This window comes from Dama dama, chromosome 30, assembly GCF_033118175.1.
Source record: "Dama dama isolate Ldn47 chromosome 30, ASM3311817v1, whole genome shotgun sequence".
NCBI lineage: Eukaryota > Metazoa > Chordata > Mammalia > Artiodactyla > Cervidae > Dama > Dama dama.
The window spans coordinates 36,694,087-36,711,168 of record NC_083710.1 but is presented as its reverse complement, the minus strand read 5'-3'; the positions used below and the strand labels follow the sequence as shown (position 1 = coordinate 36,711,168).

Below are 17,082 nucleotides of genomic sequence, written 5' to 3'. Positions count from 1 at the left end.
CTACAGAATGATCTCTGTTCGTTTCCAAGGCAAACCATTCAGTATCACAGTAATCCAAGTCTATGCCCTGACCAGCAATGCTAAAGAAGCTGAAGTTGAACAGTTCTATGAAGACCTACAAGACCTTCTAGAACTAACACCAAAAAAAAAAAAAAAGATATTCTTTTCATTATAGGGGATTGGAATGCAAAAGTAGGAAGTCAAGAAATACCTGGAGTAACAGGCAAATTTGGCCTTGGAGTACAGAATGAAGCAGGGCAAAGGATAATAGAGTTTTGACAAGAGAACACTCTCGTCATAACAAACACCCTCTTCTGACAACACAAGAGAAGACTCTACACCTGGACATCACTAGATGGTCAATACTGAAATCAGATTGATTATATTCTTTGCAGCCAAAGATGGAGAAGCTATATACAGTCAGCAAAAACAAGATCAGGAGCTGACTGTGGCTCAGATCATGAACATATTGCCAAATTCAGACTGAAATTGAAGAAAGTAGGGAAAACCACTAGACCATTGGTACGACTTAAATCAAATCCCTTATAATTATACAGTAGAAGTGACAAATAGATTCAAGGAATTAGATCTGATAGAGTGCCTGAAAAACTATGGACAGAGTTTCATGATATTGTACAGGAGGTAGTGATCAAGACCATCCCCAAAAGAAAGAAATGCAAAAAGGCAAAATGGTTGTCTGAGGAGGCCTTAAAAATAGCTGTGAGAAGAAGAGAAGCGAAAGGCAAAGGAGAAAAGGAAAGATATACCCATTTGAATGCAGAGTTCCAAAGAACAGCAAGGAGAGATAAGAAAGCCTTCCTCAATGATCAATGCAAAGAAATAGAGGAAAACAATACAATGGGAAAGACTAGAGATCTTTTCAAAAAAATTAGAGATACCAAGGGAACATTTCCTGCAAAGATGGGCACAATAAAGGAGAGAAATGGTATGAACCTAACAGAAGCAGAGGATATTAAGAAGAGGTGGCAAGAATACACAGAAGAACTGTACAAAAAAGATATTCATGACCCAGATAATCACGATGGTGTGATCACTCACCTAGAGCCAGACATCCTGGAATGTGAAGTCAAGTGGGCCTTAGGAAGCATCACTATGAACAAAGCTAGTGAAGGTGATGAAATTCCAGTTGAGCTATTTCAAATCCTAAAAGATGATGCTGTGAAAATGCTACACTCAATATGCCAGCAAATTTGGAAAACTCAGCAGTGGCCACAGGACTGGAAAAGGTCAGTTTTCATTCCAATCCCTAAGAAAGGCAATGCCAAAGAATGTTCAAACTACCCCACAATTGCACTCATCTCACATACTAGCAAAGTAATGCTCAAAATTCTCCAAACCAGGCTTCAACAGTACATGAACCATGAACTTCCAGATGTTCCACCTGGTTTTAGAAAAGGCAGAGGAACCAGAGATCAAATTGCCAACATCCATTGGAGCAAGAGAGTTCCAGAAAAACATCTATTTCTACTTTATTGACTATGCCAAAGCCTTTGACTGTGTGGCTCACAATAAACTGTGGAAAATTCTGAAAGAAATGAGAATACCAGACCACCTGACCTGCCTCTTGAGAAACGTGTATGCAGGTCAGGAAGCAACAGTGAGAACTGGACATGGAACAACAGACTGGTTCCAAATAGGAAAAGGAGTACGTCAAGGCTGCATATTGTCACCCTGCTTATTTAACTTATATGCAGAGTACATCATGAAAAATGCTGGGCTGGAAGAAGCACAAGCTGTAATCAAGATTGCCGGGAGAAATATCAATAACCTCAGATATGCAGATGATACCACCCTTATGGCAGAAAGTGAAGAGGAACTAAAAAGCCTCTTGATGAAAGTGAAAGAGGAGAGTGAAAAAGTTGGCTTAAAGCTTAACATTCAGAAAACTAAGATCATGGCATCTGGTCCCGTCACCTCATGGGAAACAGATGGGGAGACAGTAGAAACAGTGACAGACTTTATTTTTTTGGGCTCCAAAATCACTGCAGATGGTGATTGCAGTCATGAAATTAAAAGATGCTTACTCCTTGGAAGAAAAGTTATGACCAACCTAGATAGCATATTAAAAAGCAGAGACATTACTTTGCCAACTAAGGTTCGTCTGGTCAAGGCTGTGGTTTTTCCAGTGGTCATGTATGGATGTGAGAGTTGGACTGTGAAGAAAGCTGAGCGCCTAAGAATTGATGCTTTTGAACTGTGGTGTTGGAGAAGACTCTTGACAGTCCCTTGGACTGCAAGGAGATCCAACCAGTCCATTGTAAAGGAAATCAATCTTGAATATTCATTGGAAGGAATGATGCTGAAGCTGAAACTCCAATACTTTGGTCACCTCATGCAAAGAGTTGACTCATTGGAAAAGACCCTGATGCTGGGAGGGATTGGGGGCAGGAGGAGAAGGGGACGACAGAGGATGAGATGGCTGGATGGCATCACCGACTCGATGGGCATGGGTTTGGGTAGACTCTGGGAGTTGTTGATGCACAGGGAGACCTGGCGTGCTGTAATTCATGGGGTCAAAAAGAGTCGGAAAGAACTAAGCGACTGAACTGAACTGATATAGATATATATAAATCTTTTAATTTTTATCCATATAAAGATTTATATAGTTTTAGCTCTTACAGTAACAGGGAGGCCTGGTGTGCTGAAGTCCATGGGGTCACAAAGAGTCAGACATGACTGGGTGACTGAATAACAACCACAGCTCTTACATTTAGGTCTTCGACCCATTTTGAGATACTTTTTGCATGTGATTGCAGGTAAGAGCTCAACCTCAGTTACTGCAGACCCATTTGCTGAAGAGACTTTTTTCTCCTCATGAATGGTCTTGGTACCTTAGCCAAAAGTCAGCCAACCATAGATGTACAAGATTACTACTGGGCTCTTAACTACACTACACTGATTTATATGTCTATAATTTCAGGACTTCCTGGTAGTTCAGTTGGTAAAAAATCTGCCTGCAATGCAGGAGACCCCGGTTCAATTCCTGGGTCAGGAAGATCCACTGGAGAAGGGATAGGTTACCCACTCCAGTATTCTTGGACTTCCCTTGTGGTTCAGCTGGTAAAGAATCTGCCTGCAATGTGGGAGACCTGGGTTCGTTCCCTGGGTTGGGAAGATTCCCTGGAGAAGGGAATGGCTACCCACTCCGGTGTTCTGACCTGGAGAATTCCATGGACTATATAATCCCTGGGGTCACAAAGAGTAGGACACGACTGAGTGACTCACTTTCACTTATAGTTTTATAGTAAATCTTGAAATCAGGGGGGCAGGAGGGGAAGGGGACAACAGAGGATGAGATGGCTGGATGGCATCACCAACTTGATGGACATGGGTTTGGGTAGACTCCGCAAGTTGGTGATGGATAGGGAGGCCTGGCGTGCTGTGATTCATGGGGTCGCAAAGAGTCGGACACAAGTGAGCAACTGAACTGAACTGAACTGAAATCAGGAAGTATAAGTTCAATAATTCTGTTGTTCTTTTTTCAAGATCCTTTTTACTACTTGGGGCCCCTTATAATTCCATGTGAATCCTAGGATAAATTTTTCCATTTCTATTTAAAAAAAAAAGTTGTTGGAATCTTAGCTAACTGCTTTGGTTAGAATGTCCAGTAAATTTGTTGAATAGAAGTGGTAAAACAACACAGCTTTGTCTTGTTCCTGATCATGAGAGAGATGTCTTTCACCACAGAGTATGATGCTAATTGTGGGTTTTTCATAAATGCTCTGTTGAGGAATTTCCCTTCTTGTCTTAGTTTGCTGAGTATTTTTATTATGAAAGGGCATTGGACTTTGTCAAATGATTTTTCTGTGTTAATTTAGGTGATCATTGATACTGTTCTTTCATTCTGTTGATGTGGTGTATTATATTGATTGATTTTTGTATGTTGTACCACCTTTGCATTCGGGGATAAATCCCATTTGGTGAGGTTGTTGGTGGTAAGTTTAGTCGCTAAGTTGTGTCCAACTCTTGCGACCCCATGGACAGAAGCCCACCAGGCTCCTCTGTCCATGGAATTTCCCAGGCAAGAATACTGGAGTGGGTTGCCATTTCCTTCTCCAGGGGGTCTTCCTGACCCAGGGATTGAACCTGGGTCTCCTGCATTGCAGGCAGATTATTTACTGACTGAGCCACAAGAGAAGCCCTTGGTAAGGTTATATAATCCTTTCATTATACTGCTGAATTTGGTTTGTAATATTTTATCGAGAGTTCTCTTTTTTAGACCTAAATTATTCTTTCCTAAGTAAGCTGTACTCTTTTTTTTTTATTATTATTAAGCAGAATTAACCAAAGCAAATATTTGATTGTGTTTTCTTCACCTTTCTTCCTAAGTCTTCTTGAGTAGGTGATGTTCAAACCATATATAGATAGCAGAATGCTGGAAGTGGTAAATATTATTCTTATACCCCTTTCTGTCTTGAGCTTTTCCAACACTTGTAGGGCTTGGTACAAGAGTGCAAGTGGAGACTGTGTCTGAGCGTGTGTGTGAAAGTAAGTCAAGCTGACGAATAACCAAGCACCATGATCAGCATACCTGCTGATGAAGACTGCAATGCCTGGTGATGCCCAGAGAGTCTGGGAGCTGCGGATTGTGCATCTGCTCAGCCCTGTGGCTCAGGGTAGTGGTTCAGAGGGCCCAGGACAGTTCATTTCCCTGGAAGGAAAGACGATAGGGCGGGGAGAAGCAGTGTGAGGGGAGAGGGAAGCGTGTGTCCTCATCAGATGTCTTCCTGAGGTGCGCAGGCTGAGGCTCGTCCTTCCAACCAAGATAATCAGACACTGAAGTCTTTAGTGCACAGTGAAATTCAGCTCGTAGGTCTATGGAGAGGAGCTGGGCCCTGCTCCCCCTGCCATAGGCCCCTGGGGGAGCATGAAGTGGGCCCTGGGCTCAGGCCTGGACCACAGGTAACCTCGGCTTCTCCTACAACTTCCATCGTGGGAAGCGGGGCAGAGCAGATTGGGGGCTGGGGAGGGGGCTGTGTGCGTTGCCATAGAAGGTACCACTCAGCAGATGGTTTAAACAACAGCAGTGTTTTCTCATGGTTCTGGAGGTCAGAAGTCCCAGAGCGAGGTGTCTACAAGGCTGGTTCCTCCAGAGGTGGTCTCCTCTGCTTGTAGGTGAAGGCAGTCTCCTCACTGTGTCCTCACTTGGTCGTCCCTCTGTGTATGTGTGTCTTGATCGCCTCTCCTCATAAGGACCCCGTCAGATTGGATTAGGGTCACCCCAACGACTCCATTTGAACTTAACACTAGTTGCTCAGTCGTGTCCAATTCTTTGCAACCCCGTGGACTGTAGGCTGCTAGGCCCTTCTGTCCATGGGATTCCCTAAGCAAGAATACTTGAGTGGATAGCTATTCTCTTCTTCTAGGGATCTTCCCAACCCGGGGAGTGAACCCAGATCTCCTGCGTTACAGATGGTTTCTTTACTGTCTGAGCCACCAGGGGACCCATTTGAACTTGATCAGCTCTCTAAAAGCCCCCTCTCCTAATCCAGGCCCATCCTGGCATCCTGGAGGGTGGGGGCTCCCACAGGTGCAGTCTGGAGGGGCCCAGTCCAGCCATCACAGACGGCGTGGGCAGCTCTGTACACCGTGATCTCTTGGGGAAAGCCTGGTGACGTCCCCCCAACAGGAGGAAGTCAGGGCACTGTACCACCCTGAGTACCCCCCACCTTGATCTGCAGGCATAAAACCCAGCCGTCCTCAGGGGGGGACCTCTGTCTCCCCACAGCAGTGGCAGCGTTGGAGGGGATCATGTCTGGAGAAGCAGAACTCCTAATCCTTATGTTTTCAAAGAAAATGCACCTTGGTGTTCACTGTGGTTCTAAAGAAGCATCAGGTTCTGCAGAAAGAATCCATTTCCTGCTGGGTCCCCAGGGTACTGGGGGAGGTTCCAGGCCTGGCGGGGATGGAGGGTTTTCATTCACCAGAGCCACAGCTCTGGTCCCCTCCGGGGTGAGGCTGGTGGGGCTCCAAGTTGTCCTGCACAGGGTGGGCCAGACATAGGGCTGCTTTCAGAGGACCCAGTTCACAGGGTCGAGCAGCAGCAGGCAGCATCTGTGTGGACAGGCGGCTGGTGAGATGGGGCATTCTTCTGGATGGGGGCAGCTTCTTCCTGGTCTGTTTCATCTTACAACCTGAAGTCGCCCTCCAAGCACCTCAAGGAGGTGTCCACGGGGCCGGAGACTGACCATGTGTGCTGTGCCCCCAGGATGAACGAGCGAGACCGGCTGCTAAAGAGGCTGAGCAGGAAGACGCCGCCCACCCTCTTCCGGGGCAGCTCCCTCCAGCAGTCCATGCCACGTGAGTAGCCCCCCGGGACAGGGGGGATGGGAGGAGCCTACGGCCAGGCTGGAGCCCCACATAGGAAAGTAGAATCGGTGTACCTGGCCCCCGGCAGGGACAGCCAGATGGCAGGTAATTCCCCAGGACCTAGTCAAGTATCTGAATGACATGGTCCATAAACTTAAAACTTGGATATGGTTAAGATCCGTGTGTCAGCCTCCCAGTCAGATTCTTTCTAAGATGGAAGTGATGTTGCCTTTGCCTGGTGCCCTCCAAGGATGGCCCCGTGCTCTTGGCAAACTAAGCAATGACAATCACTAGCCCCTGCCTCCCCTGGCCCTGCAAGTGGAGGCTTGGCCTGGTTTCTGCCAAGTGGGGTCCACGGGGATGTGCCAGAGGCCAGGGGAGCAGGAAACACGAGAGTTCAGAGGGAATGGAGCTCAGGGAGGTGGTGGGCTTACCTGCCTCAGGACACCTGGCCGAGCCTCAGATCAGCGCAGCAACTGATCCAGCACCGCCTGGGGCTCCAGAGCCCAGCCAGGGCCTCTGATCCTCGAGAGGGTGAGGCGGGATGGTGGGCTCCCAGGTTTGGGGTTGCAACTTGGAGCCGGGCTGCCTGCAGTCCTGTCCCATCTCTGCCCCTCTGTGACCTCAGGTGAGTTAACGCCTCTGTTTCTACACCTGTAAATCAGAGAGGACATGAGAACATACTGGGATGATTCTCTGAGGTTGTACATACAGAGTGCCTGGCACAGAGCCTAACAGTAAGGAGTCTGATAAATGCTAGGTATTACTTTTCTGCCACTAATTGAATAAGTCTGAGCCACTTCCATATTTCTTTGAATGTCTGTTTTCTCACCTGAGGGGAAAAAATGGAATGATGTCCATCTTACACAGTCTGTGAGGCCGCATGATGGGCGGTGCACAGCCCACGAGGAACAGGAGCACTGGCTCCATAAACACAGGTCTTGTGCTGTGGAGCCTCCGACCAGAGAAAGGACAGACAGGAGAGCAAAGACCACTTAAAGACCCGTGTGGTTGTCTGGCAACAACCGGAAAGGCTCTTAAAATAACTAAGAATTGTTTTCTGAATTCTCCATATTTTGAAGGACAAAAAAAATTTTTCTAATGAACAAGTACAAAACATAGGCAAGCTGCTAAAATCACACCATGTTTTAAAGACAGTCAGCAACTAATAGTAAGACCCTGATGGACAAGGGGGTGTTCTCATCACCCACCCCCAGAGAAGACCATCTTGCTTCGGGAGCATCCTCCGGCCTCAGTGTTCCCAGGAAACCAGGAGCCCAGGTCCTGGAGCACTTGTTCCCGGGGACCGCACGTACACGGTGTCCGCAGCCCAAGCTCAGTGTTCCCTGGCCGGTCTGATCTCTTTACCGTCCCCCTGGTCTTCCCACATTCTACTGCTGTGAGGACTCTTCCAGACAGGAAACAGCTACTTTCCCTAAGATGTTATCAGAGCTCAGCGTTGAAGGAATGCTACTTAAGGGACATTTTATTCCAAAATAATGAAAAAATGACCTGATTTTATGGACTTCCCCAAATGTTCTACCAGAAGAAGACAAAACAACTAAGGAGTGTGTCTGCCCTCTCACCTACCTGAACGCTGTCCTCGGGTCCCGGCCGTGGCTGAGGTCAAGGAAGCCAATGCACCAGCCATCAAGTGTGTTCTCCAGGCCCCCAGCATTCCTTCCCGGCTCTCAGGACTTCCTGGAGATGAATGATGATGGGAAATGCTAAGAGCCAGGGCTCCCCCCTTCCCCGTTTGAATGCAGATGGCAGTTACCTGTTCATCTGGCAGGAGCTGTGAGCAATGGGGAATCTTGGTCAGACTGGGCAGGCGGAGGCTGGCTGGGTGGTTACTGTCCTGGTGGTTCTGGTCTAACCCCTCCCAGGCCGGGTTTCCAAGAGGAAAATGCTTATTTGAGTCACAGAGCACCCTTGTTCCTAGGACCGCCATCCTTTCTTTCTTGCAAGTCCACTTAGCCTCAGTTGAGGCTGAGAACATCCTGGTGGATGCCCCCGGGGGAGCTGGTGGAGGGGACTCCAGGAGAATAGCTTTGCTGTCTGACCAGAAGCTTCCCTGGAAACCCTTCCCACCCCCGAGGGGCCAAGCTACCCCACCAGATGGCCCTGTTCCCGTGAGCCCAGGAGGGCACTGCAACTGAGTCCCCCAGGCGCAGGCAGGTCTGAACAGAAAACACGAAATAAAAGATAAGGCTGCAGCCCTTCCCCTGGAACAGGGAGTAGACCACTCCAGACGCTAAGGTCCTCTTCCCGACAGGACATTCCCAAGCAATGTTTACTTGTACCTCTCAGCAAGTCCCCTTCACTCCAGCCCATCCACCACTGGAGAAGACGCATTAAAACACAGTTACCAATTGTTTTGTCTGGGCTGATTGTCAAGTCAGGCTCCTAGGTTCCAGTGGAGGCCTCCGCTGGGGACGCCAAGGGTAGAAGCAATTCTGCCTGCAGGAGAGGGCTCTGTGGCCTGGGCACTGCCAGCCAAGGGCCCGTGCTGGTGCCCGCATGGAAGACTCAAGGTGGAGGCCTCATCTGGTACAGGCCATTTATTTTACAGAAGAGTAAATCCAGGAGACCAAAACCTTAAAGGGCACCAGTTCTGTGGCCAAGCAAGGACTGGAACCAGCCCTTCTCACCTGGGGCCTCGGCCCTGGGCTCTAGATCCCCTGTAAAGGTGGGGTGGGGGGACAGCCAGCTTAGGATGGAGAGACCCGTGGCTGCCTGCCTCCCCCGGTGTGGGAGCAGCACTTACATACTAAGTGAAGTAGGTCAGGCAGAGAAAGACAAATATCATAGGATGTCACTTACATGCAGAATCTAAAAAAGCTACAAATGAACTTGTTTACAAAACAGGAACAGAATCACAGAAAACAAACTCATGGCATGGGGGTAGTGGGGAGCGATAGGACAGGAGACTGGGACGGGCGTGTACACACGACTGTATATAAAATAGACAAACAAGAGACCTTACTCTATAGCACAGGGAACTCTGCTCAATATTCCCTAATAACCTAAATGGGAGAAGAGCTTAAAGAATAGATACACGTGTATATTAAAAAGCAGAGACATTTTACTTTGCCAACAAAGATCCGTCTACTCAAGGCTATGGTTTTTCCAGTAGTCATGTATGGATGTGAGAGTTGGACTATAAAGAAAGCTGAGAACTGAAGAATTGATGCTTTTGAACTGGGAGAAGACTCTTGAGAGCCCCTTGAACAGCAAGGAGATCCAACCAGTCCATCCTAAAGGAGATCAGTCCTGAGTGTTTATTGGAAGGACCAATGTTGAAGCTGAAACTCCAATACTTTGGCCACCTGATGCTAAGAGCTTACTCACTTGAAAAGACCCTGATGCTGGGAAAGATTGAAGACGGGAGCAGAAGGGGTCGACAGAGGACGAGGTGGTTGGATGGCATCACCGACTCAATGGGCATGAGTTTGAGTAAACTCCTGGAGTTGGTGATGGACAGGGAGGCCTGGCGTGCTGCAGTCCATGGGATCGCAAAGAGTCGGACACAACTGAGCGATTGAACTGAACTGAACTGAACTGAACACATGTATAACTAAGTCACTGTGCTGTCTACCCAAAACACAGTGCTGTGAATCAACTATACTTCAATATAAAATAAAAATTCAAACAAAAAAGAAATCCAGGATGGTACACAGGCAAAACTCCTGATTTCTTGTTCTCCTTTAAAGGATATGATGAGATAACAGCACCAGTGATAAGTCATAAACGTGTGGAGGGGAGGCAGGCTCTGGCCTGGGTTGTCTTTTGCTCAGAACGTCTTATCTGGCTATGGGGCATTTCTGAACCCCTGACCCAGGAGGGTCGGTGAGCAGAGAGGCAGTCTTACAAATGTCCCTCCAGTGGGAAGGGCTGGTTAGAAGGGAGTCTCCTGCCTCGGGCTGGGAATACAAACTCCGTCCCAGGAACACAGGACAGAGCTGCAGGGGAATGTGGGCCCTGCCTGGGCTTGACTCCCAGCTCTGCCACCTTGGGAAAAATGACATCACCTGTGCCTCAGTTTCCCCACCTGTGACATGGGAAGAGCTCTCACCTGTCTCCTAGGGCTGTCAGGAGGAGGAAATAAGCCATGTGTGCTTAGCATAATACATACAACAGTGCCCGAGACACATAGCATTTAATAATTTTCTGCTGTCATCATCATTGGAAGTGGGAACTCCCTGGGGATCCAGTGGTTAGGAACTCCAGGCTGTCAATGCCAAGGGCCCAGGTTCAATCCCTGAGTGAGGAACTAAAATCTCACAAGCTTTGTGGCCAAAAAAAAGAAAAAATCATTATTGGTACTGGTTGTAAAATCTAGTCTTTATGTAGCCACTGGGTCAGTCATTAAACTCCTCAACTTTATCTAGTGATCTTTTTCTTTATTTACACGAACACACACTCGCTGTAATTTATTACGAGTCCAGATCCGTGCACGTCAGCCAGGCAGGCTCCCAGCACCATGTGCTCTCTGCCAGCCTTTCCTGTTAGTGTGTTTATGGCTTCATGAATTACCAACTGACCTGTGGCTAGGGGCGCATTGGGATGTTTCCCGCACAGGACGACTTACCTTTCCCCTTGATGGGTGGTGGGAAAGTGCAGCCATGGCCCAGTGACCCACAGATGATGCCTCACAGGCTGGGCTAAATGAGCCCTGCCCAGCCGCGTCAGCACCCACCCCTTCACGGGGGTCACAGGGCCCTGGACCCCCATCCAAGGCTACAGAGCTGCAGTCTCTCCCCCCAAATGCAGCTGCTCTGAACGCCCCTCCTCACCAGCCCCTGTGCTTCTCTTGCAGATGGGTATGCCTTCTCCCAGGAGGAACACGGAGCCGTGACTCAGGAGGAAATCGTCCGCGCCTACGATACCACTAAGCAGAAATCCAGGAAGAAGTAGGACGCTGCCTCTGGCCGGAGCGCAAGAAAAGACTCATGGCAGCAGCCAAAACACCGCAACACGTCCTGTGGCCTTAGCCCATTCCTTCGCTCCGTGCCCCGGCGAGCCTGGACCCGGACCGCCGGGGCGCCCCACGCCCTCCCTGCTCGTCCGCCGTGCTCGGCCCGACTCTTGTTCAAGCGTTCAACTGTGCGCTGTGAGGTGTGAAATTAAAACCATTATGTTCCCCAGTATTTACACATCCGTCCGGGTGGCTCTGGGAGAACAGGGAGAGGCTTTCATGCTGCGTGAGGAGCCCAGCTTGGGGGTCGGATACCCGCAGGTTTGTTCCGCAGGCTGCACGGAACCTTCCCTCAAGGTGGACAGCCCGCTGTCTTTGATGTCCCCTGTGTTTGTATGAAGTTGGCATCATCATCTTGATTGCAATGAAGTCATAAACATAGGTATCTGGGTGGTAAACCTGAGAAGAACTTTTGGAACCTCAGTCACAGTCTCAGCAGGGCAGACCCGCCAGGGTCCGCACAGTCTCCTGACCCCTCCTGCCCGGCGCCTCCTGGCCGGGCGCCCCAATAAGTCCTGCTGCATGGTTGGCCCTGCGCTTGGTGCATGGCAGCTGCAGGCACCCACTCCGACCCTCACCCTCCCTCCTTCTCCCCCAGATTCAGAAACGGATGCAAGAAACCCCCCTTCTTCTCTATCTAAAGAAACAGCAATTTGCATATATTCCAAGTGTTTATCTTCCTCTTCCTGGCAACAAGGAGGCCTGCGGGTCAGGGTGATGTGGACTTGATGGAGCCCTGCCTGCTCTGCTCAGGCTCGCAAATCTCATTTTCTGGCCTCCAGACCCCTGGACCTTGGCACCTGCTTAAATTAGAACTCACACTCGTTCTCTTGGGAGTTCAGAGCACATTTTGGATTTCGAGTAAATTTACAGCACGTCTCCCCAGCAAAGGAACACACCAGTCGCTCCAGACTCTGGGAGGATAAATAGCCTAGTGAGGGTCCCTGAAGGTGCAGAGGAAGACAGCAACTGCAGGGGAGTGGCGGCAGAGACACCGAAGGAGGACGCTTTTCCTGCAAATCGCAGTAGAATTCTGAAATCAAGCGCAAAGCCCAGATAGTCGTCATGATCAGCCTACAGTGTCCACAGGCCTGCAGTCTTAATTGAACAGAGCTCCAGATGTTTCAAGCAAGCGGCCTTTCTTACCTGGACAGGTTTTCCTTCCTATCCTGCCCGTGTTAGATACAAGCAGCTGTCTGAATAGGAGGGTCCCTGATTCCAACACGGGGTGGGGGGGGTGGGGGTTGGGGTGGCCACGTGTTTGTCCAAGTTCTGAACGGGACAAAACCCAGGTGCCTTCAGGCGGGAAGGCACCACCTGGAACCAGCCTGGAGGCATGTCCCCTGCTTGCAGCTTTGTTGCCAAACCAGCTAATTGGATGGTGTAACATCAATACTTCTGGGCAGCTGTTGCTGGTTAAAACGACACAGTTCCCCTGGGGAGGGCCGTGCTAAATTACAAAATAAAACAATGGGGCATTTTGCTTCCTCAGCTTCTTTTCAGAGCATCCGCGTCTGATTGGGCATTGAGATCATTTAGGGTATAATCTGCCTGGCTTACAGAAAACGAGAGGTGATGAGAGCCCAGAGAGGGCTCCAGGGCAAGCAGAACAGCACAGCAAACAGGCAAGGTTAGGAAAATTGCCCCTTCTCCCTTCCCAAGGTCTGAGACATTTTAAACACTAGGGCAACCAGAGAGAGGAGAGGTTGAGGACCCTTGAGCAGGAATCACAACAAAATACGTGCCTGTAATTAACACACAAAGTCAGGCAGATGTCCCACCTTCACACACAGGAGGAGGAAGTCCTAAATACAGAGGAGAAATGAACCTTTGGATTGAGCTGCGCTAGGCACCCAGGACAATTTGGTGTCATCTGGGAACTAAGCCTGGTTGGAAAAGGGAATTCAAACTCAATTTTTTTGTCAAACATTTGGCTGGCTCTTGAAGCCTTCCGAATCAGATTTGCGAATTACTGTGTGCACTTTTTTAGGGCTTTATGGTTTTCATTTTTCACGTTGAAATACAGTTCCGAGTTTTCTGAGATTGAAGTATATTTTCCAGCTCTCTTGAGAAGTAGACTAAACAGCCTTTGCAGTCATGAAAGACGCACAGAGAAGGAAGCACTAGAGAGATGCCTTTCTATTTATTCTCTCCCACGATTAAGCTATCTTGTAGCCAAATGACTAAACTGGGTGTCCGGGAGGAGCAGCTGTCACTGTGTGAGATGCATGACATTCAGCTGGGGTGACTCGGGCTGTGTTGTTTGTCCTATCTTTAAATTGAGGTCAGAGTGTCGCACACAAGCCCTTCCCTGGGAGCAGGGTGGGCCGACTAAGCTCCACGCTGTCAGCTCTGTGGAGATGCCACCTGGGACTTGTCACTCTGCCACACGGAACGTGACACAGGCCAGCAGGTCGGCACTGCAGGGCCTGACATTCGATTGGGCTAAAATGGCAGATCCCACTCGGACCCAGTGCTGGGCTAGCCTGGTACCCAGACTGCTGATGTGCGTTTGAACCTTTGCTCGGTGCCGGCTGCCTCTGCAGACAGAAGAGAGCAGCCTCCCAGCTTTCAGCTCTGCACCGGCGAGCATGGGTGGGTGCCTGCACGCTGAGAGGAGAAGATGAGAAAGCAGAAGAAATCAGCCATTTCTGCTGGGCTGTTGGGATTAGCCTGTGATCACCAGTCTGGGGACTTGGTCATAATGTTTGGGTGTCACTGATGGCTCTGGTCTCTAGGCAGAATATTTCAGACTTCTTGACCAGTGTTACATTCTCCCATCTCCCAACACACATACACACAACAACAACAACAACAACAAAAAACCCTGTGCTTTGGAGAAAGGAGATGCTGTGCCTTTAACATTTGCAGTGAAACCCTAACATGGAAGCCTGGGCTTTGGTGGACCACAGCTGAGAGCTCTGCTGGTCTTTGCTTTCCCCTGACAAAGCTTTAGGTCTTGCTGTAGGGAGCTGGCAGTGAAAATCTATAATCACTTGTCCAGAAACTGTGAATCATGAAAAAGTGAGTATAAGTAACTAATATCTGAAAATGCATATGGACATAATATTATCAACTATATGGTTGAATTTTCTTTAAAGAAAGCTCTAGTCTATCATCTCATTGTTATAACAATGACCCTTTATCTTTTTGAACCATAAAGAAGAGAATTTTCTATCATAGTCCCACTCCTAGAGATTTACATCCTGGACCACAGGTTGAATAGAATGTTTTCAAAGCTCTGCTCTAAGATAAGGTGGTCTTTAGTTTTGAACATGTGAAAGAACTACACACATTTCAGCCAGGGTTTGAATTACTGCCCAGGGTTACTGTCCCCAAGTAACTCAAGGGTGATTCAGGCTCAGCATTTGAAATGTAGCCTTTATCTCCTGGGAGCCATAAAGAATTTTAACAGGGAAACTGGTTAAGCAGAGCCTGAAATAATGTAGCAAAGAAGAGAGTTTATCAGGTCAAGTTAAAGGATGCCACCCCCCGCCCCATCATATTCATTAAACAATTTCTTCATGCAGATGCTTAAATTAGAAAATATTCGAGTGATGGAGACAGTGAAAATAAAGCATCCCTTCCCAAAAAATAGAGCAATACAGCAGAGGCTCTATGGTTTTAAGTCTGTTCTTGGTCTCTGTAAGTCTTGGGGGAAAATTATTTTGCCTCATATTAGCCATCTTTCCATCTTGAAGAACTAAGAGGACAGTTAGAAGATTTTCCAACGGGTCTTAGAGGTCAGGACCTGAGATCCTATGTAATGACAAATTAACAAGTGTTCCCAAAAGGAAGGGACCCATGATACTCAACGTATCAGACTCTTCACTGAGTTTTTCTTGTATCCTCCAGTGCCCAGCAGCTCACGCCTCCACTCTTTTTTACAAGAGCTTCATTTAATGCCAGACCTCCAGCTCCAGCTGTTTAAAGGGCTTCTGGTTTTTTGGGTCTACACGGGAATCCTTGCAGCGAGAAGAAAGCCCTGGGAGCCCACAGCAGCTCCAAGCGGCTAGAGCTGTGAAACAAGCAGCAGTGGAGGAGGGGCGCACGCCCCTCTGTCCCCACACCACATAGAGCCCATACCTGTCACCCAGCAGAGCCCCCTGCTCCCCTGATGGGGGGGGGGGGGGGTGGACAGGAAGGAGACAAGAGAGCGATTCTTCTGACACCCAGGCCGGCTCGTTTTCAAGTGACAATCTCTCGTCCGAGTTGCCTTAGCGATATCTACTCCCAGGCATCAGACCAAGAAAAACACGCTCCCGAGATTAGCCCATCAGCATTTCTCCTGACCTGGTCACAGAAAGGAGACCTGTGCATTTTAAAAGCCGGGAACAAAGTGTCAGGTGGCTTTGATTTATGACGGAAGAGGAAGAAGCAAGTGGAAAGACTGGCGCTATCCAAATAACCCTGCCCGGGGAAACCCGGGGTCAAGAGAGCCTTCTCAAGAGCCTCTCACAAGCCAGCCTGACAGTGTGGAGAAAGGGCCAGCAGGAGGGGGTCCGCCTGAGGGTCAGGATGTGAACCCACTTCCTTCCGAAGGACCGGAGCCGGCCGGGGTCCTGAGACGGCTGGGCGTGCAGCTACAGGCAGAGCAGGAGACACCAGGTACAGAACAGAAAGACAACCTGCTTTGTCTCAGGGCCTCCCTCCGCCCCACGAGGTCCCTGCACAGGGGAATGCGTTTGCAGTTTTCCATTAATAAAGTCAACCCAAGTCCAGTCGCTCTTACTCCACCTGCCCTCTCCCGGGTGGCTGAGCTGGGAGGTGTGTTGGGCTGCTACCCCCAGTCCCCCTGCCCCCAGGGCCTACAGCCCTGACAGGTCACCCTTCCGGTTGTGGTCTGAACGTGCCACCCTGCAGTGTCTCCTTCACTTGGGCAAAGCCACGTGTTCTCCTTTCCATTGTCACATCTGTGCTGCCACTGCTGAGATGGCATTTGGCTGGGAGATTTCATCTGGTTATGCAGAGGGAAGGGGGCATGGGGAGGGGGGAGCTAGCTTAATTGGCTCCCAGCAGAGTGGGCAGCTCTTCTCTGGAGTATAGGGGTCCTGTCCTCCCCCTCTAGAAGTCTTACTACCGTCCTCATGTCCTATTAACGTCCTCTGGTTGTTAAATTACAGCAGTCTTTAGCCAGAACAGGGGAGCTGGGGGTTCCTCGTGGAGTGAATACAAATGAAGGGCATTTATTGGTATTTTGGGGAGGGGGGGTTGGAAAATGTAGTGATGCGTGGCTTTGATCAATCCTCTTGACTGGTGTATGTCTGCACAAACCTGTTTCAAATAAATCTTTTGTTAAAGTAAATGATTGGACTGGGCTGTATTTGTGAATTTCTTTCCCACTAATAAGCAGCTCCTGCCATAGGGACTTTGGCCTATTACACAGAGGTTTTGTCAGCAGCTACAGACTACACACACACACCCCCGCACCCACACACACGCATGCTCTGCCTCCTGAGCTGACAGCCTGGAATCGCTGTAAACGGCGGGCGTGCAGAGCGATCTGAATTGCAGATGAGTGGGAGGCCAGGCCCCCTTTATGAGAAGCAGGTCCGAGAGGCCTCCCTGAGCCAGAGTGACCAGGCAAAGGGGCAAACTGTGCACAGAAGCCCTTCTCTCTCAATCACTTCATTCCCTTTGGTCCATCCCAGTTCCCTTGCAAACTGAGATGTGGGAAGTTCAGATTCTGTTGTCAAGTGTGAAGTCATGACACTGTCCTGAAAGAGGGTCCAAACACGGCATCCGGAGAGCGACCGCTTTGGCATAATGAGGAC

At 49.1% G+C, this 17,082-nt stretch overlaps 1 protein-coding gene across 2 annotated transcripts in view; it reads left to right on the top strand.

Moving 5' to 3' along the window:
- The window catches only part of LOC133049456 (phospholipid-transporting ATPase IB), a 458,918-nt gene extending 442,305 nt beyond the window's left edge, over positions 1–16,613 (top strand). For both annotated transcript variants that reach the window (XM_061133472.1, XM_061133471.1), the window contains 2 exons: positions 6,230–6,321; positions 11,150–16,613. In XM_061133472.1, coding sequence (XP_060989455.1) covers positions 6,230–6,321; positions 11,150–11,247 — 190 coding nt within the window. In that variant the 3' untranslated portion in view covers positions 11,248–16,613. The remainder of the gene's footprint in view (positions 1–6,229; positions 6,322–11,149) is intronic.
- The last annotated feature ends 469 nt before the right edge of the window (positions 16,614–17,082 follow it).